The sequence below is a fragment of the Melanotaenia boesemani genome, chromosome 22 (genome assembly GCF_017639745.1).
Source record: "Melanotaenia boesemani isolate fMelBoe1 chromosome 22, fMelBoe1.pri, whole genome shotgun sequence".
NCBI classification, from domain to species: Eukaryota; Metazoa; Chordata; class Actinopteri; order Atheriniformes; family Melanotaeniidae; genus Melanotaenia; species Melanotaenia boesemani.
Genome location: NC_055703.1, coordinates 5647445 through 5671995, shown reverse-complemented (window position 1 = coordinate 5671995; position 24551 = coordinate 5647445). Strand labels below are relative to the sequence as shown.

At 39.4% G+C, this 24551-nt stretch overlaps 3 protein-coding genes across 4 annotated transcripts; all 3 read right to left on the bottom strand.

The window, feature by feature from the left end:
- Positions 1–1676: 1676 nt before the first annotated feature.
- On the bottom strand, positions 1677–10395 carry tlr5a (toll-like receptor 5a). Of its 2 annotated transcripts, none has more exons than XM_041976159.1 (5): positions 10377–10395; positions 7905–7964; positions 3657–5931; positions 3383–3471; positions 1677–3106 (listed from the first exon to the last, which is right to left on the bottom strand). In XM_041976159.1, exons 2-5 carry the CDS (start codon positions 7950–7952, stop codon positions 2846–2848), a joined length of 2673 nt encoding a protein of 890 aa, XP_041832093.1. In that variant the 5' UTR covers positions 7953–7964; positions 10377–10395; the 3' UTR covers positions 1677–2845. The 2 variants fall into 2 exon arrangements, with proteins under 2 accessions (XP_041832093.1, XP_041832094.1); XM_041976160.1 differs by lacking the exon at positions 10377–10395 and adding an exon at positions 8045–8068.
- A 448-nt stretch (positions 10396–10843) lies between these two features.
- On the bottom strand, positions 10844–15707 carry LOC121634148 (thrombomodulin-like). Its single transcript, XM_041976643.1, has one exon. The coding sequence runs from the start codon at positions 15536–15538 to the stop codon at positions 13904–13906; it is 1635 nt and encodes a 544-aa protein (XP_041832577.1). The 5' UTR covers positions 15539–15707; the 3' UTR covers positions 10844–13903.
- A 630-nt stretch (positions 15708–16337) lies between these two features.
- LOC121634030 (thrombomodulin-like) lies at positions 16338–19388 on the bottom strand. The gene is made up of 2 exons (XM_041976423.1): positions 17692–19388; positions 16338–17445 (listed from the first exon to the last, which is right to left on the bottom strand). Coding segments are annotated over exons 1-2 (1527 nt in total). The 5' UTR covers positions 19217–19388; the 3' UTR covers positions 16338–17443.
- Between the last annotated feature and the right edge of the window lie 5163 nt (positions 19389–24551).

The following is a 24551-nucleotide window of genomic DNA, read 5'->3' as shown; positions in this document are numbered from 1 at the left end:
TCTGATGCTCAGTTTGAACTTCATGGAGTCATCTTCATTATGTCTGCATGACTAAATACACAGAGTTGCTGCCATGTGAATGGATGACAAGCTAATAGTGTTAACAAGCAGTTGAACAGATGGTTCTGCTGAGTTATGATCTTGGGAGGTTAGGACAGGGGTGTCCAGCTGCGGTTCTCGAGGGCCACAGTCTTGCAGGTTTTAGATGTTTCCCTGCTACAATACACCCAACTTAAATGTCTCTCCTCAACAGCTTGTTATCAAGTGTTGCCCAAACACCATCAGTTATTCCAATCGAGGTGTGGTGCAGCAAGAAACATGGAAAACGTGCATGACTCTCTGGCCCTCGAGGACCAACTTTGGAAACCCCTTTTTTAGGACCTTGAGGACACAAGACTAGAGACACACACGGGGCCTTTTTTTTCCCTAATTGTTAAAATGTTCCCTCTGTCTTCCCATGTGACCTAAACACCAGTTCTTTGGCTCATGCTAAAGCCTGCTCAGACTTGGTTCAACATGTAAACAATAACAGCAACAGTTTTGTTTTCCGTGGAAAAGAAAAGAATCACTACCGAACTGTTTTAAAAAAACAGTTTTCACACTTATAATTATTAAACTGTTTAGCCTTTTGCTCAATGAAACTATCAATCTTTATAATATCATCATTTTCACTTGAAGGTCCTAATGACAACACTTGTCTTAGATAATAAAAGTATCTGCATTCAAGTGGCAGACAAGACAGATGTTGGTGTTTGACTGTGTTCAGATTAATGAACTTTCCACAGTGTATAAGTCACAGAGGTCTGCAGACCCCCTCTATTAATGCTCAGAGCAGCTGGATCATAAAAGCTGGGAGGATGCAGGCGGCCGGGGCCAGCAGGCCGGAAGCTTTCCTCTGCCCAGTAGCTTCCTGTTTTCAGACACAGCTCAAACAGAAGGAAACTGGCTGACCTTTAAAGATTCGCTCTGATCTCTGTCAGACAAACCCTGGCGCCCAGAGAGTTCATGCCATTTTCAGTAAATAGTGTCAATATGCTATTAAAAACCGTGAACTTTCACTGCTGACTGGAGACGTGCAACTGTCGCCATCTAGTGGCCAAAAATGATAACTTAAAAAATGTCTGTTATGTGCTCCAAAATTGTTCAGTGAATAAAACCTTCATATTGACCTCAAGTTTTCTTTACCAACAATCAGAAATAAATGGCCAATGATCTGAAACCCTGGGCTAAAGTTGTAATAAAGAGCTCCTTCCATCTGCTGAGCACTATTACACAAACACCTCATATTAATATTGTACTTTATTCATTGACATAGACCGAAACATGACACAAATCACTCGATTCTCCATGTAATTAGTTCACAAACTGGTGTTTAAAAATGTAATTGCAGAAGATTTCATATTACATAGAATTCATAGATAAACAAATGGCTGCATTATTAAAATATTATAATTATTCTAATATGTATTTATTATAATCCTGTACCATTATATATCCAGCACAATGCTTCACATTTTGTATCTTTGGCAAGCACATCTAGCGTTGCAAAAACAAAACTTTCAATTTGATTTGTTTGTACAAATAACATGAGTACACACACAAAGGCAGATATGTGCATTTTAATCAGATTTATAAAGCCCATTCTATGTATTGTCTCTTACTGAACTCAGAATTTTGTTTATGCTCTTGAATGAAAACTTTATTACAACTGCATATCTGAATATAGTATTAAAATGTTCACAATTATTGTACAAAGGCTAAAAAAGCTTTCTCCCAATGAAATAAAACATTTTGACATCTTTTAATTACTTTACAACAGTTTATCACAGATATGTACGACATGTGAGAACTCCAGTGAGCTTCAGGCTGATGTTGTGATTTAAAGCCTTGTTGTTATTATGAGCCATGGAGGAAACTGCTGTTTAAAGAAAGGCACAAAGAGGAAAGAGTTATGTTTACAACAGCTTTCATAGACGCTTCTTTTAGAGATGATGCTTGATGGATGGAGGAGACCAAATGTGACTCTTTGTGGACGCAGTGCACGAGTTCACAGTCATAAGTAAAACATGGTGGAGATTTTATGATGACAAGAAGCTGCTTTGCTGCCTCTGGGAGTGATGTCAGTAAACCCCCTGCTGCAGGGGGTTTGCTGCAGTAGATTGGCCGACAACAGACTATTTCATTGTCATGAGAATTTTACATTAGAACAAACTTATTATAACAAATAAGTCCCATGATCCGTTTTCTCCCTAAAGAACTTGTCATCAGAACCAGGTCTTGTGGAGTTGATCCTTTGCTTGTTTGTCATAGTCAGAACATCTTGCAAACACATCCACAAGTGACATCTGATTCCAGTGTCCTTCAGATTTTTCAGTTTTACCTGAGGATTTGGAGGGTGACCATCTTAAGTTTCAATATCTCCCACATCACAGCTGCTCTGCTGCATGTTTAGTGGTGCAGCAGTGAAAAAGGTCCCCCCTCAAACAGTTTCCTGCTGCACCACATTCCCATCGTAGGCCACTTAAACTAGTGTTACCAATACAAGATAAACTCATATCATAACAAAAGTAAAAACTTGTTACCAGTTTGAACCAGTGTACTGCCAAATACTAGTATAGTTTTCATATGTTACTCCTGCTCTTGATCTATTTTTAGTTTATTTCTAATGTTTTTTGGACAACAAAGTTCTTTTCCTTTTAATCTTTGACACCTTATCTCCATGTAATAATTCTAACTTTATCGAAAGGTGTGATAAAGTCAGCAATATATCAGTTGTTTGCATTTTCATGTTTATAAAAGAAACCAACAGTTCAGTCTTTAACAAGGCTGGAGTTTTCTTCAACTATCATGAAGGTGGAGTTTCTGTGACAATCGCTCTAATGTTCTCAAGTGGAATGTGGTCCCCTTTATCCAGCGGACATTCAGGTTTTGCAGGCTCAGGCTTGTCAACTACAAACTTTTTCACCTTGGTGTCTTTAAGGATCTGTGAGACAAGTCGCTCAAAAAACCACTCCAGGTCCTGAGGGTCCTCTGGCCAGGTGAGGTACTCCCTCCCCTGGACAAATGCTCTGACTGCATGGCACTTCATCAGCTGGTAGTGAGCCACCTATGGATTGATTACAGCACAATAAACAGAAGGTAAAGGTCAAAAACCTGAATAAAGCAGCTCCAAGTTTCCCAACCAAAAGTAGATCTACATGATGAGGTAATTAGCTTTGTCAAGTGGCCAGTGACATATGCTAGCACACTTCACCAACAATATGCTAGCAATGCTCATTATCAGCCAAATATTCTAAGACTTTACTTGTGTATATGGTGGTGAAATGTTGTTAATATTGTATCCCACAGACTGGATCCACTCTCAGGTTTAGAGAATACACACCTTCCCTACCACCAACATGATCAAGACATTTGTCAGCTCCTCCAACATCCGACCATGAGCAAGCGCAAACGCCTCCAAGCACCAGCCATCTACAAAGAAGCACAACCTTGTTATTTTGGCTCTCACAGATCAGACTGATAAAAGGCATACATAGGACCTATTCAGATATCATTTATTTAAAAATGTTTATCTCAGTAAAAAGAAAGCATAATTCAAGGCCACAACTTAAGCATGATCTAATACTTCAATATTACATCAGTCAGAGAAACAGTACCTTTAAGAAACTCCTTGGAGACGATGCATAAAGTCTTCCTGCTGCACCAGATGGCATCTCTGATGTTTGAGAGGTGGTCTTCACCAGGCAGGAAGTCTCTGGCCTCGAAGCAACACCGAAGCAAGTTTTCCTCTGAAAACTGGTTATCCAGCTTCTTCAGCAAAGCATCCTCTACCCACCTGTGATCACAGTTGCTGAAGCAGAAGAAGGCGTCGTACTGCCAGTTCTGCTCTGCAGGAGCAGGTTTTGGGCCCTCAAGAACTCTGCCGACAATCTTTTTGTAGATGATAAAAATGTGCCCACGTAGACGGGCGTAAATAATCCCACCGAGTAGAACAATGATGATGAGGATGGCAGAGAAGATAAAAAGTACAAATTTAAGAGCTTGAACAGCCTCTTCATCATCGCCCTCACAGGGTTCGATGATCGTGGCGTATTCCAGCAGGGAAAGGTTATGGACGGCAGCTGGAAACTCACATCTGTACTCTTCTACTGGGCTCATGAAGGTTACATTGGTCATGTCCAGCCAATTCAGGAAGCTCACCAGCGTGCAGTTGCAGTGGAAGCGATTTGCTGACAGGCTGAGGAAGCTGAGAGACTGGAAAGTCACAGGATCAGGGGAAGCTAGTAAGTTGTTTGAAAGGTGGAGTTTTTTCAGGCTGACCGGAAAGACGTCTGCCTGCAGATAGGTCAAGGCATTTGACGAAAGGTCGATCTCTACAATCGAGCTGAGACCGCTGAAAATCCCCTGAGGAAGAGTCGTAAGTGAATTGAAGCTTATATTTAGATGTCTCGTTTTCTTGAGATGATCAAACAGGTTGAGACATTGCCCCTGTGACCAAACCAGCTGCAGAAAAACGCCATGAAGATCCAGCTCTTGCAAACTATTATTATGAGGGATTTTTGCCTGATTTACCATGCAGTATCTGATGAAGTTGCCACCGTAAAATAAATACTGGAGATGCTTGAAATGACTTAAAATTTCATAAATATCCTCCAAGTTTGTTAATCTGTTATCTGAAACATCTACATAGACACTGTTCATGCCAAAACGACTGATTTGTGTGACTGAATTCAACTTGTTATCTCCCAAGAAGAGAATATTTAAGTTTGGTAACGATTCAGGAAAACCCAGATCTCGCAGTGAGTTCCCTGTCAGGTGTAAATTTTGTAATTTGGGAAGACCTCTGAATGCTTTGCTTCCCAACACACCAATGTGATTGTAAGACAAATCCAAGATTACAAGTTCTGTCAGACTGTTGAATGTGTCCGAATATATTTCTCCCAACAGATTTGATGACAGGTTGAGTATTTTTAGATGTCCTTGGAGACCACGAAAGGCGTTTCTGTTAATCTGATTAATTTTGTTACTGGAGATGTCAATAATCAACACGTCTTTTAAAGGCTTAAAGACATCACTCTGTAAAGCAAAAATCCGATTTTTAGGGATTTGTAAAATAGTAACATAACTGTTCTCAAGGCCTTCAAATGTGTTGTTATCCGGATCAGGAAAGTTGTCGTGTGAAAAGTCTTTCCCAATGAGTCCAGAGTACACAAGATGACCAATCGGTGTTCCATTAATGGCTCTGAAAAACTGTCTTATTCTCATCAAATTTACTCCATTGCTAGATAAGTCAAGAAGTCTGAAGCCCATTCCTTTAAAAGGGTTTCCACAGCTGCCCCAGTCAAAATCTGTTTTGAATAATTGGTTGGAATGAATGTTGAGTGTAAAATATTTGCCCCTGAAACCAACTAGATTCTCTTCACATAACCTGTCAATCTGATTCAGTTTGAGGTTAAGGTTTGTAAACTTTGTAAGATTTGAAAAGAAGAGACCAGGACGGAGCCTCTCTATACGGTTACCAAAGAGGTTAAGCATTTCTAAAGACAAAAGTGGCTCCAGATAATTTTCTGCCAGTATGGATTCTGTCAGGGAGCAATAATCCAAAAATAGGTTTTGTAAATTGGACAGTCCTGCAAACGACCTCGGCTCCAGTTTAAGTCCAGGATTAAGGCCAAGAACCAACCGGGTCAGCTTCCTCTGCCTGAGAAAAGAATCGTTCCTGATGACAAGGACTACTTTCTGGTTTCCAAGATCTAATTCCAGCAGCTCCTCGTAGGATCTCAACGAGGTGCTGTTGATCTCACTGATGTAGTTGCTGTCCAGGTAGAGGTGGGTGATGCTGGGAGGTAGAACTGGAACCCAGTAGTGCTCCTGACCCGGGCAGTAAGCGATTTGTCCATAAAAATTGCATGATTGGTAGCACATGGTCACCTACGGATTGGAGGATTTAGTTATTTCTGTAATCTGGAAAAGCAACTGAATGATTGGTTGTTCTTTGTAAATGTGTTGAAAAATGAACATTCTCGGTACTAAACTCAACTTTGTGGAGCCCGTCTGGTGACACTGGATGAAAAAACATTATACTGGTCACAGATTATTAATAAGATAATGAGTCACCCAATATATGCATATTGTTTTAGTTTCAAGGCAGTTTTAAGCCCCTAAATTAAGTGTTTAAATCTTTTACTTATAACAGCGTGCTTAATCACAGGAGATCTTACAATATCATTGTTGCAGACCATCTTTTTCTTTCATATTTTGGGTTTTTCGAGTCATGCTATTACGCTATCTGGCTTATACCTCACCTACCAGGTAAGGGTATAGTTGGCTTGGAAATGCAGGGTTTGCTGAACCAAACTGCATCATCCATCCCAAACCGAATGCGTTGGTGGAAATGAGGTTATACAGTAGGCAGACCGATGCCCAGTTTTGTGGGATTTGTAGTTTTTGGGGAACAATAAAGCCACAAATGAATGATGTACTGGCATCCTGTCCCAGTTTGTTGCTTTGTAGCAAATCAGTTAATTTACTAATTATATATTCATCCCAAGATTAAAATTAATTATTTATTTATTAAATCAAAACGATCCATGTTACATGCATTCCTGCGACTATGTTCATCCTGCAGGCCTTAATGCTCAGTTCTGATTTCCTTAGGTTGTTACATTATAATTTAGGATGCATTCATACGAGATTAGTCCAGGGCTCTCAGTTCGATTGGGTGAGGAATGACACTTTGGTGTTAAACTAATATAGTTTTCATAAGAATCTGTCCAGTATGAGCAGCCGGAGATGCGGCAAGATTTCCAGCAGGTTACTATCCAACGTGCTCGACATCACATCCAGACACTCATTTACTGGATGTCCTGTTTACTTTCACACTGAACGAACTACATCAGGATTCACTTGCAAGTGGATCAGAGTTTACTTCTCTGTCTGCACCAGAGAACAAATGAGCGTTCACACCAGAGTCCTGCAACGGGCAACCTGCAAAGACGTTGTTTCACAGGTAAAAATGACACGGATAAAATTTCATGGGTGCTGGCAGCTGAGAATAGGATTTGTTTTTACTTTCTTCTCTTTTCTTTCTTATTTTTGTGGGAAAGACAGATGTTTTTCTTATCAGGCGTCGTGGTCACCTTTATTTCGAAGCCCTACAGGAGTATTTCCTAACCTTGCACCTTTTGTGAGGAATGTTCTGGCCATCCCTGTGAGGAGAGGATTTTCCTGCTGCTGGTTGTGTGATTCAGGAGCGGAGACCACAGCTGAAACCAGTGCATGAAATCTTGTTTATGCAGCAATATCTGAATCAAACAGAGACTATAGGGACGTAATCTAGTGGTTTAGTGCAATATTATGAAAGTTAAAAAAAATGTTGAGAAAGTTCTGCTTAAAAATAATCTTCAAACATATTTACTATGTTGTCTTTTCCTTTGTTTTTCATTGTAAATAAAATAGATTACAGAACAACACTATCACATCTACAGTTACTTAATGTGTTAAAGTGTGGGTCTCGGGTCGAGCTGAAGGTTATACGTCAACAAGTCAGGTCCAGATTTTACTGGGAGATATCCGAGGGTAACGGGTGGGGATTGGTAATCATCCTAGTGGGTTCAGACAGGTGCGGGTTGTTAAAATTTGACCTGTGCAAGACTAGTTCACACTACACCAGAGATACATAGGTTGAGGCCTCAAGAGCTGCAGTCCTGCAGGTTTTAGATGTATTCCTGTTTTAACACACCTGATTCAAATGAATGAATCACTTTAAATTCAACTTGATAAAATGTTAATCCGTTTAAAGCACTCTACTAGGTGTAAACACGGAGCTAGTAAGCTAAGTGCAGCACATGGACTTGAAGCCTAAATTTAAATTAAATTGTGTGAGGTTAAAGTTACAAACATACCTGTAGGTAAAAGGCAGTGCAAACCAACCGAAGGACCACGACCAACATGGTGTTCTTAATCTATAAAGACAGAGAAAATGAAGTTAGCAAAGCTTAAAGTCTGTAACGTTATTAAATTATCTCAGCAGTGTAAACATTACTGGCAACTTCAGGGCTTAGTAATGCATACAGGAAAAGCTGTCAGGCTGTTTACTCAGGCAGGTTCATGGTTCACTGGTGTCGCTCCAGAGTCCCAGTAAATAGTGCTTAGTTCATGTCTGAACTAAAGTTTTAATATCAAATCTCCTTTTTAATACTTGAATTGTTTGCATAGAGTAAATATGGGACCTGGAATAAATCTCCTAGAGATTATTGCTTCTGCAGCACCTGCCACGCTGTTACAGTTTATTAGTGTTTGTGCCTGTTAAATGCTTAATGTTTTGGATTTATAGGTCTGTAAACAGTGGACATGTTAGCCTTTTTATTCAATTCAAACCACAAGCATTTGAAGTAGGTGGGCATTAAAATGATTTTCCATAAAAGTTAAAGGGGCAGTCTACTGATTTAAAACATAAACAAATTCACAGAATCACATTTTTATTCGTTTAAAGGGATGAACGACTTGCGTGAATCTGAAGGATGTTTTTCTTTTTCTTTTTAAAGTCTGTAAATGACCAAAGTTAGAAATGAAATTGCACTGTGGGAAATGTAGAAATCAGAAACAAATGCTTTAGTTTTGGTCAAATTTGTAGTCCACCGTGTTTAATGAGGAAAGATGGAGTAAAGTTGTAATTACAACAGTTGCTGAAGCTCCTAGTGAACAAACAAACCTCTGTCTTGACAAAAAACTCCACAACAAATTACCACAGAGGACATCGTTTTTAAAATAATGAGGCTAAAACCACACGAGAAGAGTCTACAGATTTTTAACTGCTGCCATGTCTGTGCTAAAAGTTGCTGTGTTGTTGTAACTGATCTGCATTAAGCAGTACGATCGACATTAGTGTTTGCTTGTCTTGTTACTTGGCAGCTGTCTACCATTTGTTCTAAATCTGAATTTTAATTTATAAGCATGAACAGATGTGCCGCCCCTGCGGCTGCTGCCTCAGTCTGCCTGATCCTGTTTGTTTCCTGGTACTTGTGTACCGCACTTGTATAACGCCAGTCATAGATTTATATACCAACTTAATGTTAACAAATAAGAGAAGAAATAAAACAAAGAGACTTTACACTGGGTCTGCACCACCACCCGGGTGACCCGGCGGCAAGTCAGGTGGGTGGAGTTTTCATTCCATTTAAAGTAGAGCATCGGCAGGTGTTCTGCCGAAAAAAGCACCCCTGCCGTGACAAACACCACCTCTCAAAGAGCGCAGTAACAGCATCCCGCCTGTAGATAGCGAGTTTTCATTGTTACCCTTGAGAACTTACCAAAAGCCTGACCTTACCTGTGATAAAAAGAAAATATTGACAATGATTTATTGATAAAATAATGGTTATGGCCTATATGTAAGTTAAACAGCAGATTCAGCTCGTGTTAAATGGCAGTGAGCACCGTAGATGGAGGAAATTTTTGGCCAACTATGAACTATCTCAAGTCAGCTGCTCTGTATCTACAGATACGGGTGGAAACAATAAGTAAATAATTCTATAAAACAGTAAATTCATTTAATTTTCTCAGTGCACATGTGAAACAAAGTAACGGCATATTACAATCTATTTGTTTTTAAATCTCTTCAAACCCATTTGTTCACCTTGGCACAGTTTGACATGTTGACATTTTATCTGATTTGAGTTTGATCTAATTTTATTTTGATTTTAGTTAATTGATTTTATTTAAGTGTATTTAAAAATTTTAATGTCTTATATACCATTTATTTGAATAGTTTTTAATATTTTGTGCACATTATAGCACTTTGTTAACTCAGTTGTTTTTAAAGTGAGTTATAAAGTTGCAGTTGCAGTTCAACAGAGAACTTTTATTTCATTTTCGTTTTGTGTACAAATCTGAGCACTTTACTTTGATTTGGGAAACGAAAATAAAATAAAAAAAACAAGTGTTTTCTGTTTTATTTAGTTATTACTTATTTATATTTTTATATAAAAATATAGGAGGACGCTACAACAGGTAAGCTGCTCTGACCTCAACTAAACGGCGCAGGACGACCCAAGCCTCGTCACCGCCTTGTTATCAGTGTCATTACCTCTTTAGCCCAAATATCTCTAGATTTTATTATTATGATTAATATTACTATTATTATTTTCGTAGTGTAAGTCGTTTTCCAGCTGCAGCTTCGGGGCTGCTCCCTCAGTATGTTGCCCAATCCGGCTGTTTTTAACCAAACTCGTTCGGATTGTTCGATCCCGGAACAACAAGAGGCTTCTATCAAATTCCACATTTACTAACTTTGAAGAATTCGGTTGTAAATATTTTTGTAAGTTATTTTTGTTTTGTTACCGTTAGTGAATACAGTGTGACAGAGTGAAATGTCTCACCTGAGCAGCTGGATGAAGAAAACTGAAAGGTCTCTGTGTGCTGAGTGGGGAGCTCCTCCTCCTGCAGATAAACCTGCAGAAACATCCGCCGTTTTTCTTCCACAACAACAATATGTAGCAATTTCCCACATGGCTCCATTTCTCCTTCCTTCCTTTTTCAGTGATTTAGCATTTGGTTCAGGACGTTTTAAACTCAAATTTACAAAACACTGCAACATACTTGTGCTATGAACTGAGTGAAAAGATAAAGAAAATATATGTTTAAAACACTGGCCAATTAAAGGCTAATTCAACAGCGATTAAAAACAAAAATGTAAGGAAGCACCAGCTTTAACCTTTAAACCACGAGGCAGCGACAGTGTGTGAGAAACCGATCATATGCACTTAATAAATTAATAGTCTCTGGTGTTTATTTTGTGGATGTGAAAAAATACTTTCAGGTAAAAAGAAGAGCTCCGGACATCAGCTTGATGTATAAGAAAATGATGGTTTATTACAAAAAGTGACATCTTAAACAGATATGCATCTCTGTGAGGTCTCTGGCCAATTTTGAGAATCCCCTGAAAACATGTGTAAAGCATCCTTATATACGTTTCAGACAAAGACATTCCTGAAGTCCTGAAGTGACCAATCCTGTGAAAACACACACATGTGTTTATACACATGGTGTTGTGCTAAGTCCAGTCTTCAGGGCACCTAAGACCCTAATTACCTTCAATGGTAAAACCTCTGTGTGCTTTACATCAGCCTGTCTATACATGGAGTCTAAAATTCACTACTCTTAGCAAGTTGCAGTCTGCTTAAACTGTATCCCTGAATTATCCTAATCTATGTCATTTAATTTAGTTTATGAAATGCTGAGAATAAGGTACTTCATCTGACAATCTGGGTTGAAGCACAAGTATCTGCAGTTTGCTGGTTTCGAGGATTCAGTTCTGTGTTAACACACTGCAAAGAGGAAGGACATCAGCAGTGATTTTGTGGCCCAAATGTTTCAGGAGAAAGTTTGTTCTCTAGAAAATATAGTAACAAAGGTTAGGTTTGCAAAAGCTTATTTGAACAAACCTAGACATGGTGGTGTTTTTTTTTTTCATTATGTACAATAATATATTCATCACGATCAATATGACCAGCACATTTAGTTAAAAAAAACAAACAAACAAACAAAAAAAACAAAAACAAAAAACAAAACACACAAACCTGCCATACCAGCACAAGCTAGATCCACATTAGTCCAATTTATATTCACTGTGATCATAAAGGACAATTCATTAAAAAAAACAAATAAATAAATAAAAAAGCTGGCTACCCATCAAACTGAATTGAATTTTCTTTTTGATTAAAAATATTGGATTAACCTCTGGCTATTTTTTAAAATTATCTTTATTATTGTCTTTCCCTGCAAAAAAAAAACTCTGTATTAAGTGTTTTGCGTGCGTGTGTGTACACAGTGTTCTAAACTATTCTACACTGCGCTTTCAAACATTAAATAGGTTAAAAGGACTGAAAATGTTCACCTGTCAGATTTTTTCATTAGACTGTAGGTGACTGAGAAATGAATAAAACATTTAGTCCAGCTCTATGATAACATAACATAACATAACATAACATAACATAACATAACATAAAAACTTTCTCATCCGTTGAACCTGGAAGTCTGTGTGTGTAATATGTGTATTCAGAATTAACTATTAACTGAATTCAGGTCATGGCAGAGAAATTATTTGGGGTCGAGTTTTCTTGTGAGAATGGGATGCTTCATTTTGCACCTGGTCACAACAGAACGCAGCAACTCTTCTTCTACTCAAACAGTGAGTGGGTATTTTCCAGTCCAACCATATTACTCTGTCTCCTCTCCACTAGAGCAGTAATGCAAAATAGTCTGAACGTGTGTTCACCTATAACAAAAATGAATCTCATCTTACAATAGTTTCTGTCTGGATCTCAGTGAGGAGACCAGAACTGCCTCCACAAGTTGCTGTTTGGAGGTCTAATGCCCTCATACATCTTCTTTTTAAGGATGCTCCACAAGTTCTCAGTAGAGTTGAGTTCAGGGGAGGATGGTGGCCACACCACGAGTTTTTCTCCTTTCATATCCATGGCAGCCGAAGATTCTATAGTATCTTCTGCAGCAGTGTTGTCTTTACTGAAGAAAAAAATGTTTCTTCCTTTCATGCCATGGCAGGAAATGGTCAGGTAGAAACTGAACAGATTTGGCAGAGGAAATTTTTAACATCCTCAGACATCCTGGGGCCCATCATCTCGATGTCATATGTCTGGATACCAAAGTCTTCTGGAGTCCAGTGAAGCCCTCTGTCCAAAGTTTTATCAAAACCAACATGAAATGGATCCTAAACACAGCTAGAAACACATTAACTGCAAGATAAAAGACTCAATGTGTTGACATGATCCAGTCCAGACCTCATCTTGAATGAAATGTTAGGACCTTCAGAGAACTGTGCAGGAATAAATGAATGCCCCAAACCTCAATGAGCTGAAACAAAATATTTGTTTTTTCTTTTCTCAGCTTTAGTGTAGCTGCGACATTTTCTATCTCACTTCATTTCAGTCCAACTCTTTTTAGTCCAAATGAAATCCAGTTAAAATAAATTTGTGACATGATCCACATTTATAATAACTGTGTTCAGGACAATTTGTTAAAAGTGGTTGTCAAGCGAAGAAAACCAACAGAATCTTGTCTTTGATTAAAACATTCAATGAAAGCATTAAGTTTGAAACTGAAACTACAAGTCACATTCTCCAATGATCACTTTAAGCAGAGGAGTAGCTAAATATCTGACACACACAGAGCTCACCTTCACATTTATAAGAAAAAACATGATTAGTTATGTAGAATAACTGAAATGTGGTCCAACCAAACAAAACTGTGATGCTTTGTAGTTCCTGGAAAGTTTTCTTCCCACTTGTGTTATTTGAATGCTGGTTATTTTATTTAATATTAGTTATTATTATTATTATTATTATTATTATTATTATTATTACTACTATGATCACTATTATTATTATTATTTTCACAATAATTGTTTTTGTAATTAAACTGACACTGCCGTATGAAGGGGGTTTCTAGTAGCTGAAAACTTGGCACAGTTTGTAGACAAAAAGGAAACTGGACAAGTGGAGGACAAGAGGCGAATGAAAAGATCTGACTGATGTCCTTGCAGTTCTATCTTTTCTCCACAAGGTGTCGCACTCATCCTCCTGTATCTGAAGAGCAGGAGGCTAAAGGAGCAGACAACAGTCATTTAATCATTTACACTTTTTAATATTGCATACAAACTGTAAAAGGGAAAATGTCCTTAGTCGTTCTTGTTATAACATGTCCTATAAGAGATGGTGAATAAACAGTCTGTTGCAGTAATTATGATTTTGTGTTCTCCTCATCTTCGCCACATCCATCCCCTTTCTTGTGTTTTACTGTGTAATCTACCTCCTTTCAAACCGGTTTATGTTTTAAGCTTGACTTATACATTCACGTGTCTTCTTTCGTGTGTCTCTGCCCCGTCTCTTCAGCAGTCATCTGTCACCTGCTGTAAGCCGTGGGCCTCGCCCTCCGCGGCTTTGAGCGCACTAGCGCTCTCCATCTTCCCTCTGCGACTCAGCAAGAGATGAACCCCAAAAACCAACAGCACAATAAAGAAAACTGTGCACACTATTATTCCCACGAGCCCCCCCGCTGTCACCGCCGAGGGCCGCCGGGTCGGACCAGGATATGGGACAAACGATAAGGTGGGGATGTTTGGAGTAACAGTCATCCCGGAGTCGTCTTCGTTCTCGCTTTTTACGCACTTGACCTCATCAACTAATTTATATCCCCGACGGCACGAGCACAAATAACTGCCAAAGAAATTCTTACAATAGTGGTCGCAAAAGGAAGACTCGCATTCGTCGATGTCTATGCAAACTGTCTCACTTTCCCTCTCTTCTGCCACATAACCTCTCGGACAGACACACTGGTACTTGATGTTGGGGTCGCACACCGCTGGGCATTCCTCCATCCCGCAGTGAAGTTCACATTTATCTGGCGACTGCCGGTCCACTATATATCCTTCATAACACGTGCACGTGTAGCTGCCAGGAGTATTGATGCACTCGTGCTCGCACAGACCTAACGTGCACTCGTCCATGTCGACGCACTGGCCGCCCGTCATCTTGAATCCCGCCTTGCAGACGCACTTAAAGCTGCCGACAGTGTTGACGCACATGAAGTTCTTCTCGGGACACTGGCGCTCATCTTCACATTCATTAAAATCCGCGCACGACCTGCCGTCAGCGTCCAGCTGGAAGCCCTGGGGGCACGTGCACGCGTAGGAGTCCCCTTTCTTATAGCAGGTGTCCTGGCAGCCTAGGGGCGCGCACGGGTCATTGGTAATTTTTGCTTCACATGTGACTTTATTTACAGGATTGACAGTTTGCCCTGGCGGGCAGTAGCAGGACGGGTCTTTTTTGGGGTCCACGGTGCATTTGTGTTCACATCCACCTTTAAGGATCTCGCAGCTCCAGGGCGCCTGGAGCCACTTCTTGGCGAAGCACAAATATTTATTCTCAGATGGCTTCCGAGTGGCAATGCTTCCAGGGGGCAAAGATAGCACATCATCTCCTCCAAACCCATACGGAGTGATGTAGGACACAGACTCATCCGTTGCAGCTGTTAAACCTTTACACGGTTCGGTGAAGTTGTTTTCACAGAGAAATCCCGCAGCATGTTCCTGGCATGACGTTTGGGTCCATTTAAAGTCGTTCTCTTTGGAAACTGAGACGCAGCGGTGAGCAGAGCAGCTGCTGTCAAAGCCTGGCAGCCAGTTGGTGAAATCACTCCTTCTGTCTTTAGTTACCCATTCGTAGCCTTTCAGACCCGCTGAGGCGTCTGGGCAGTCGTTCGGTAGGTTTAAACCGATCCAGAACTTCCCCGTAAAGTTTCCCAACAATATAGAGAGGGTATCATGTGATACAGAAGAGCGCACTGTCATTAAATGACCACCTTTTTGTTTGCATAAAGCGTATGCACTTGGGAAATCATCTGAATTCCGGAACACCGTGAAACATTCATTCCCAATGCAGTACCCGCTATTCGGCGTCATCCCACCGACTTTTCCCACCAGGAAAGCCGACAGCACGACGAATAAACCCGTCGCGTTATTCATGTTTAAGCATCGGTGCTGTCCGTTCAAGTTCTTGTGCGTTCCAGCGGTCTTTCAGCGTGCTTGTTGGAGAAAGCCGTCAGCTCACATTTATAGCCCCCCAACTCCATATTAGTGTCCCGGCGGAGGAAGGAAGTCGCTCTGCAAACTGCCTACCGAACTGCTGGCTGTCTCTTTCATAGCTGACAACGTCCCAATTACGCACGGCTTTTACGCATGTACGCACAGAGGCCGTACGCACGCTATGGAGCTTTAACCCCACTCCCCCAAATTGTAGTAGCCCCTCCCAGTTCAACCATTGTTAACATCTGAGCAAGCTGTTGAGTCATGCTTTTATCAGAATAGATAAAAGGTGTTTGATTCAAGTTTTTTTTGGATTTCGATATTTCTTTAAAACATATAGCTAAATAATATTTTAAATCGAGTCATCATTCCAGACTTTCATATGAGAATTGAGAACATGGCTCTGAAACGCAGAAAAAACGTTTTTTGCTCCCTTTATATTAATGTTTAAGTAGATAAACAGAAACTGACTGCAAAGAAATAAATTAACGTAGCACAACACCTTAAAACTGAGTCCCAAATCCTCAAAACTGGGCGAAAAGAGCCAGTTAAATGTCTTATTGAGGAGGTAGTGTGAATGTTAAATCTTTGTAATTTAACCCTTAAACTGCCAGTTCTACCTTTTGATGAAGCACATTTTTCATTGCCTATTATAAATCCTGTGAAATAAAAGGGTAATAAACCTCCCTGAGTCATCATGGTTTACCAAACGTGTTTTACTGTTTTCATTTTGGACGAGTTTAACTATGTTAATATATTATTAACTTTTATTTGAACCATATGCGAAAAAACATCGATTTCATAATTGTTCATTGCTTTTGTTCTTAGTTTAGACATTTAAAGAGTTTAAAGCAAAGTTAACTGAGAGATTAAACATGTGGTCTGTCTCCATTTGACACCAGGATACAAACCAAAAACATACCGTAAATCATCTGACAGCAAATAAATACTGCATCATGTGAAAGGTTGCAGAGAGGCTGTTAGCAGCTCAACATCTCTGAGCGAGGTGCAAGATACATCTTTATTGTCAGTAGCAGCACAGTTTACATTCAGGTGAAGCTGATCTGTGATGATCAGCCTGTTGTAGAGAAAAGTTAAAAACATTCAGTCTCTTGTAAATGTCAGGCAGCAGTGTAAAGACAGCGTTACACCTTGGCATTAACATATCTGATGCGGATATAAGCTGAAGTTCAGTAACTATGAACCCACAGGGCAAAGCCTGTGTGTTCCAAATGTTAAAAATCCCCAAAATCAGGACTATTTTATTAAAATTAAAAAACAAAATCTGTGACAGTGAGGGACTACATGACAGCAGCAATTATTATGCATTTTACTTGATACAAACATATTTTTCCCTTCACAATAAATCATATTAGAATAAAAAAATACTCATTTAACTCCACAAACAAAAACAAGAAATAATGTTACAAAAACACTCGAATTCTGTTGTGGGAATGACGGAAACTGTCAGCAAGACAGCAATGATCATGTTATTTTAACCACAGTCCAACATATTTTGAGAATTTTAAGTGATTTAGACAAGACAAGCGCCAACATTCTGGCCTGGTGGGGCACGGGGCCACACCTAAAATCTGTCTCCCAGGTACATTATCATCTTGCCAACTGTTGGGTGTTGATATTTTTATGTGCAAACTGTTTACATTTCATGAAAAGGGTGTAAAAGTCATAAAACCACCAGATGTTCAAACCTAAACAGTCAGTAAAGCTGAAGAAAATAATAAAACTTGTGATTTGGCTCAAAGTAAAATTTTCTCCTATCAGTGATGTAAGTCTGTGCAGCAAAGCGATGCACGAGCATCCTCAGTAAACTGCTGATTAAAAATGTCATTGGCCGTTTGATTTTACACATTTTACTTTACATTTTATATTAGATGTCAACTTTAGTTGTAATAATCAGTTCATCATGTACTTTTCCTTGTGTGTAGAAAACGAAGAAGAAATCCACCAGAAGCATAATTTCTCTTTTCAGTGATGTTGAATTTTCATAATATGATTTATTGTAGCTTTAAAGTTTCTATGAAGAAAAAACACGTGTTTTCAGCAGTGTGCTCATCTTTGCGAATCATTTTTAAACTGTTTGTCAAATGATAACCTCTTGTATGTATCAGTTGTCACCTGCTGCAGGTAGAAAATGTCTATATCTGGGTGTTTAAAGGTGGTCAATGTAAATCTGCCGCAGCGTTTCACTATTTTTCTGGCCAGGAAGAGCAGCAGCACCGCGATCAGCACCAAGAACATGGTGATGCCCATGACGCTGCCAGCTTTAACATAAGAGGGCAAAGCAGGTGTCTGAACGTTGCCTGGAGTGACAAGTTCAGAAGATAAACCTGATCCAAGCTCATCGCCCTCATTTTCCAGTCTCACACACTCTTCTTCTACCAGCTTGAACCCCTCATCGCACCAACACCTATAACCTCCGAACATGTTCTCACACCTGTGGTCACACGGGTTCTGCTGCTCACATTCATCAATGTCGTAGCAGATAGAAGTCTGGTTAATTCTGTCTAAAATGTAGCCATCGGGGCAGAAACATTGCTGCATGTCCTTCTTCTCCAGGTCTGGGTTGGGGTCACAAGAGGCTGGACATTGACTCTGACCGCAGTGACGCTCACACTTGGTTGGGTCTTTAAGTGACACCCTGAAATTCTTATTGCACACACACTGGAACACCCCGTTGATCTTGTCACACTCATGCTCGCATTTAAAACAGATTGCATTATTTACGCACGTTCCATCCTCCTCCACAAAGTTATCGGCGCACTCGCATTTGTATCCTCCTTTGTTGTTCACACATTTCTCACCCTCAGATGTGCAGATGTCACTCTTCTCCTCGCACTCATTCACGTCCTCGCAGCTCGTCCCGTCCTGAGCCAGCCTGTAGCCTTCATAGCATTTGCATACGTAGCTATCACCTTTTTGTTGGCACTCCTGCGCGCAAGCGGCGCACGAGTCCGTGATGCAGGAGATGTTGTTGGGATGGAGCGTGTGTCCGATGGGACAGATGCACGCGCCTGAACTACAACTGTGTTCGCAGCCGCCGTTCAGCACCTCGCAGTTCCAGGGGGCTGTATTCCAGCTGGAGGAGCACAAATGCTTGGAATCAGGGTATTTATCGTCTCCCACTATGGCGAAGGTCCCGGGTGGAAGCATCTCCGAATCGACCAGCTCATAGCCTTTAATTGTGGTATACTTAACCTTTGCGCCTGCGCTCGCCTGAAAAGGACGACAGACATTGTCGGATTCATACTGGCACACTTGGCCGTCCAGTTTGTCTTTGCACGGCACCGTCAGCGCCGTGACATTCTGCCCCCCCGTCACGGAGACGGCGGGGCAGTCGTGGAGACTTGCTTTTTCGTTGTTGCCCAGCCAGAATCTACCGCTGAGTCCCCTCAGTAGGCTAATAATTGTCTTTATGTCTTTGGACGAAAACAGCTTCCCGTTTAAGTCTTTGCAGAAGTTTTCCGCACCTCGAAAGTCCAGGAGAACTTGAAAGGAGCAAAGACCCTCTGCGCAACGTCCGCGTGGGGAGGGAGCCGCTTCCTGCTGACCGCAGAGGAGAAGCGCGCAGAAAAGTAGCGCTTGTGTTCCAGAAATCATGCCGTCGATGTTAAAAACGCTTCTTTTTGTGACTCTCAGTGGCGTGGACCTCTGTGTTCAACGAACCGAAGCTGATATAGCAAAGGAGAGCTGATAGTCCCCATTTATAAACGCCCGACTCTTATTTTTTTCCTTTGTAGGACCAGGCGAGGACGGAAGTTCCGTTCTGGCCAGTGGTTTAGAGCCCTGGTCTGATTGCTCAACCCCCATGCTGTCCAAAGTGCTTATCTAAAAGAAACTGGCCCATCAAAACACACACACACATAGTCTGAGTAGCTCGCGCGCACACGCGCATGAACTTTTAATAAGGAACCCCACAATCATCTCCCAGGAGTGACTGTTCCCTGCATCCACGTAGATGATAAATTAAAGTTTAAATGTCATGGGAAAAGAAATGAAGCCAAATTCAGCTCTCACACAGCTCACACACAAAGACTTGTTTAAATATTTTCCTGAAAGCACCACTACGTTAGAAATATTAAATTAACTTTAATGTTAACATTTAACATCTTAAACAGTAACTATTATGTGTTTGCCTTTAAATTAATTAAATTTGCTTGGCTTTTTAGATATATTTAAAGGTTGAAAAAAAATGTAAATGACTTGATAGTGTGAGCAGTACTGCCACTCTTCTGGAAGATTTCAGAAGTCCATGAATTGGTATCACAATATACTCACAAAAAGTTGGGGATGTTAAGCTTTTTGTATGATGTCAGAATGAACCTAAAATGCAGTATAACCTTCACAGATTAAATTAATTTGATTTCCTCCAAATTTGTATTGACCACAAAATGTTCTGCTTCACTGACAACTTGTATAAAACAGCCCTCTTCATCATACTGTTCACATTTAGACATCAGACCAAAATGACACACAGCAAAATATCAAGATATTAACATTTTATGTTGTCCCTAGATGTTAGGGTTTATTTCAATAAATTATTTGAGATTAATTAACCCTATAAATTTATACATACAGTTACCTTTTGCATCACTTTGTTAAAAACTTTGCATATAACCCTGCTGTACACAGCCCCCTGGTAGATACAATAGCACAATAAAGGGTTCCAATAATGTTGACATATCACATGGTAATAAATGGTAAATTTACAAGAATAATTTTTGCTATTTAAAAAAAAAAAAAAAGTTAAAGGGACAAAAAGACTCTAGATTTAAAAAAAAATCCCTTTAATTTCCTCCGTATAGCATTGCATGATTTTGCTTAACTTTTTCGGACTTAACTACCAGTTTAATGAACGGGTGCACCGACACTTCCTCATGTAATCATATTTCTTGAATGTTTTTGCACTTATTTCACTTTAGTTAGATTTCTATTGTCATTTTTATTTGTATTTTGTACTTTTGACTTTTAGTCTAGATTACTAAAATATCTAAAAAATCTAAAAATGTTTTTATTTTCTTCTCAAAATGTACATTTCTACTCAGTGAATGGGGATCTGGATGTCTGCAGCGTTAAAACAGCAGTACTGAGTTTCACACTTTAGCACCCGCTAATAACGGCTAATTCAGCATCTGCCTTGCATCCTGTCTCTTCTCTGAGATCTCTCCAGCCAGTAAAAGTCGGTCTGATGTTGACTCTTGTTTATATTTTGCTCTGTTTCTCTCTTTCTTTTTTTCACTTCCTCTGATAATCCTCCTGTGTTTTTTTGCTAACTCAGCCATGGTGTGTGTTCAACACATCCAGTTGCTGGTGTGTGGTGCAATAGCATAAAGCAAAACACACCTGTAAAGTTATGCTCTGGGCTGGAAAAAATTTGTGAAGTGCAGTTTGTCGGCATTGGGATGCTGCAGGGCAACAATGGCTCCAGAAATGTACACAATGAATGTCAGATTATCATGAAAATGAGCCAGAGTTTTAAAGTCAGAAAGTTATGTAGCAATGCTTTAAATGAGGGGGCAGCTTTAAAGAGAAGTTAACCAGGTGCTGATAGAGACCAAGCATCCATAACTCCTAGCATACATCCACCTAGCTTGGGTCAAGTTTAGTCAGCTAGTGTTTGCTAACTTGTCTTTCTCGTACAGGCTGTCTGTTTTTTTTTTTGTTACTGCAAGCATGCTACAGTGTCATTTAAAATGCACCCAATAATAGAGACACAGTCAACTCTTAAAAATGAACCTCCTTCCAGGATGTAACTGACTCATGGACTCTGTCTCGCAGGTATAAGAATAACTACAGGTAGAGACAATTGTAAGTCTAAATCAGTCATCATTCATAAACTAGGCTATTCAACATATACGCTTGTGTGCAGGTTGGGGTGGAGGTGCTGGGACTTTGAAGAGGAAGTAAAGAGTAAGAAAACTGAACAGACTTCCTGATGCCAAAGGATGCTGAAAGAAAGAAGAAAAAAAAGAAAATATGTGATTACATCACCTAAACCTGTTATCTGCATTCTCACAGCTTGAGCAGCTCAGTTTCCAGGTGGAGTTTGCTTTGGTTTGCTTTGGGTCTGAAAGAATATGATCACATCGGATAAATTCCCTCCCAGAGTGACTCAGTGGATGCAAATAATGATTAAACATTTCCATTAAGTATGGAAAACAAAGCAAATAAGTTTTGATTTGTGGTCAGGAATCTGAAAAGACTTTTTATTACCCTGATATCATGACACAGCAACGACCTGCAGAGAGGTGGTGACTGCTACATTATTCCTTTTCATATCGACTCATGAAAGGGGTGTGGTGTGGTGGTAGGGGGTGGACAGGATGTGAAAAAGGCACACAGGGAAGGATATTCTTTGTTCAAGCTGTAGAAATAAAAAGAATCAGTTTAATGTTTTTGCTTTAGTAATGAACATTTGAGTTTAGTTTTTTTTTTTTTTTGCCAGGATTCCTAGCAGCGGGTGGCATGGGTTTAATCCAACAGGCACATTGTAATCTTAAGACATTATCAGCTTGGTAATAAAAACCGGGAAACAAAGGCGCCATCAATGTTTATGTTGCTTTAACCGCTCATCAAGTTTCTTATAAATCAAATTGTGCTCCAGTGACTATAATCTGTTTTTAATTAAATCATGTGGTGCACCAGCATCACTTTACACTACAAAACTACGAACAACATCCTCAGTGAAAGTGTTTTAAAGTTGCCCTCTGCAATATTGCTCCAGTAGTCCTGCACGTAAGTTTTTAAGGAAACTCTAACTTACTTGACAATTTTAATTCTTTATAAAAACTGTATGAAAAGAGGAAAATTGAACCAGCTTAGATGAATTCTTTCAAATGATAATAAGTGGTTGAAATAAGTTTATCAGAAAGAACCTGAGATGTTCTATAACTTCTATGGATGAAATTAATTTGACTTTCTCTAAACTTGAAAATGCATATGTCCAATCTTTTAGTGTTTAAGTGTGGAGAACATGCTGCTGTCTAACAAGGTGATAAACCATAAAAAACAAAACAAAAAGTGTGTCTGACCGATGAATTGTATTTAAACAATCCTCACCATCAAACTGTTCACGTTTGACCAAGATGACACCTCACACATGACAAGTTATTAAGAAATTTATATTTTATGTTGTGGTATATCCAGAACTTTTGTTAGCTTTTGTTTAAACTGTTGAAGGAATTACTACTACATGATTCTACTGAAATGACCTACATTTATAGTATAATACAATGCAACGCCACACAATTAACTTTATTGTCCCCAAAGGGAAATTAGACTTGGATTTGAGTGCTGTCTCATTAGATGCCTTGACAACATTAATACATCACACAACCTGATAAACGATCGGCCTGTGGTGTTTGAAAACAGAAAGAATAAATGTTCCTCATTATTATAAGTTGTACTGTAATTATTGAAGGATGTAATGCTGGTTCGTCACACAGGGGCACAGTGTGCTTCTGTAAAAGAACACTGAATTTAAATTTATAGAAGATATGTGTGTGTATGTATGTATATATATATATATATATATATATATATATATATATATATATATATATATATATATATATACTTTTCCTCTCTGATTGCCTCTGTTCATTGTAAAATCTTCACTAACCAGTGCTTTCTGAACTGACTTACATTGGTTCTCTCATCAAAAGTTAATGGTGAAATTAATTTCGAGTCGTGTTCAGCTGCTGACACTGATCAAGGTGTTTTGCATGTGTTTACCATTTTGTACCAAAAATGCATCATAATGTAAATGTGTTCATAAGTACTGTCTAACAAGGTGAATCATGCTTAAAGTTTTGACCACACCGGGTCTGATATGAAACCTGTGTTTAGGTTTCTGACTATTTAGCTTAGAGAACGGAGTTCAGTGTTTGAGCAACTGAGAAATACTGTAATGTGATGCTAACATTCAGATTTTAATCCATGACTACTCCCTGATTTTTGGCTTGGTTGCTGGTTTTTAACATCATTGTTTGAAACTAAGTGCTGACTTTAAGTCTTTTCTTCTTGGCTCCAAATTATACACTCATGTACATACTTATATTACTGCCATTCCAGCTCTATCTGTTTTTAAAATGACTTTTGAAAAATTTTGAAAATGCAACTATATTTTGCATTCAATACCTACACAAGTGAGTCTTTTGTTTTACACTGTAACATTGCTATTTTCACTTGATAAAAAGACCTGTAAAATCTTTCAGCACCACACTTTACCGACGTGCTCAGGTCATCTGCCTCATCCTGTTGGTAGTGAGCAGGAAAGGAAGCTATAATGTTGTGAGATACCAAAGATATTTTCAATGTCAAATGCAACCACCTTCACACTCTTCAGGTTTCCTTCCTGCACCATAGTGCTCTTAAACAGAGGGACCATGTTATTGTTCAGACTGAATAAACATGCTAATAGATTAGTACCTGCAAAACATTGGTGCCCTCATTGGTAAACTGATTTGCCACTCTTCAAATGGACTTCACACAGTGAGCCAGCAGTAAAATGAAATATTTCTTTAGTTTTGCTGAAGTGGAAAGCTCCTACATATCCCAGGTAAAATGCAAATATAAAAACAGTAAATGCTGCTTCTTTAAAGTAGCCTTTAAAAAGTTAATAGATGCTTATGACAGAAAGATGCTGTTATTGAACCAACTTCACTGAACCAGTCATTTTGTGATGTCTGCATATGTTTTCCCCTTTAATAACCAAAAGAGATACCAGAGGGAGTGCTATAAAACCGATACCACCTCAGGCGTCTCGTGTTTTTTGCATGTTTGGATAAAAATGAAGGGAAATCATGTGGTTGAAGATATTCCCGAGCTTCACTGGTGGACCCTCTAATTGACATAGAGAAATATTAATTTTATATCTTCCCACAGTCTGAGCAGACAGAGGATTACAGAGGAAATACCGCCAAGTATCTACCAC

Excerpts from the sequence above, each read along its gene's own strand:
- LOC121634148 (XM_041976643.1), bottom strand. The coding sequence starts at position 15,538 with ATGAATAACGCGACGGGTTTATTCGTCGTGCTGTCGGCTTTCCTGGTG.
- LOC121634030 (XM_041976423.1), bottom strand. The coding sequence starts at position 19,216 with ATGATTTCTGGAACACAAGCGCTACTTTTCTGCGCGCTTCTCCTCTGC.
- tlr5a (XM_041976159.1), bottom strand. The coding sequence starts at position 7,952 with ATGTTGGTCGTGGTCCTTCGGTTGGTTTGCACTGCCTTTTACCTACAG. Across the intron at positions 5,932-7,904 it reads GCACTGCCTTTTACCTACAG|GTGACCATGTGCTACCAATC; the intron begins GTATGTTTGTAA and ends TCCAATCCGTAG. Across the intron at positions 3,472-3,656 it reads CTCCAAGGAGTTTCTTAAAG|ATGGCTGGTGCTTGGAGGCG; the intron begins GTACTGTTTCTC and ends GCTTCTTTGTAG.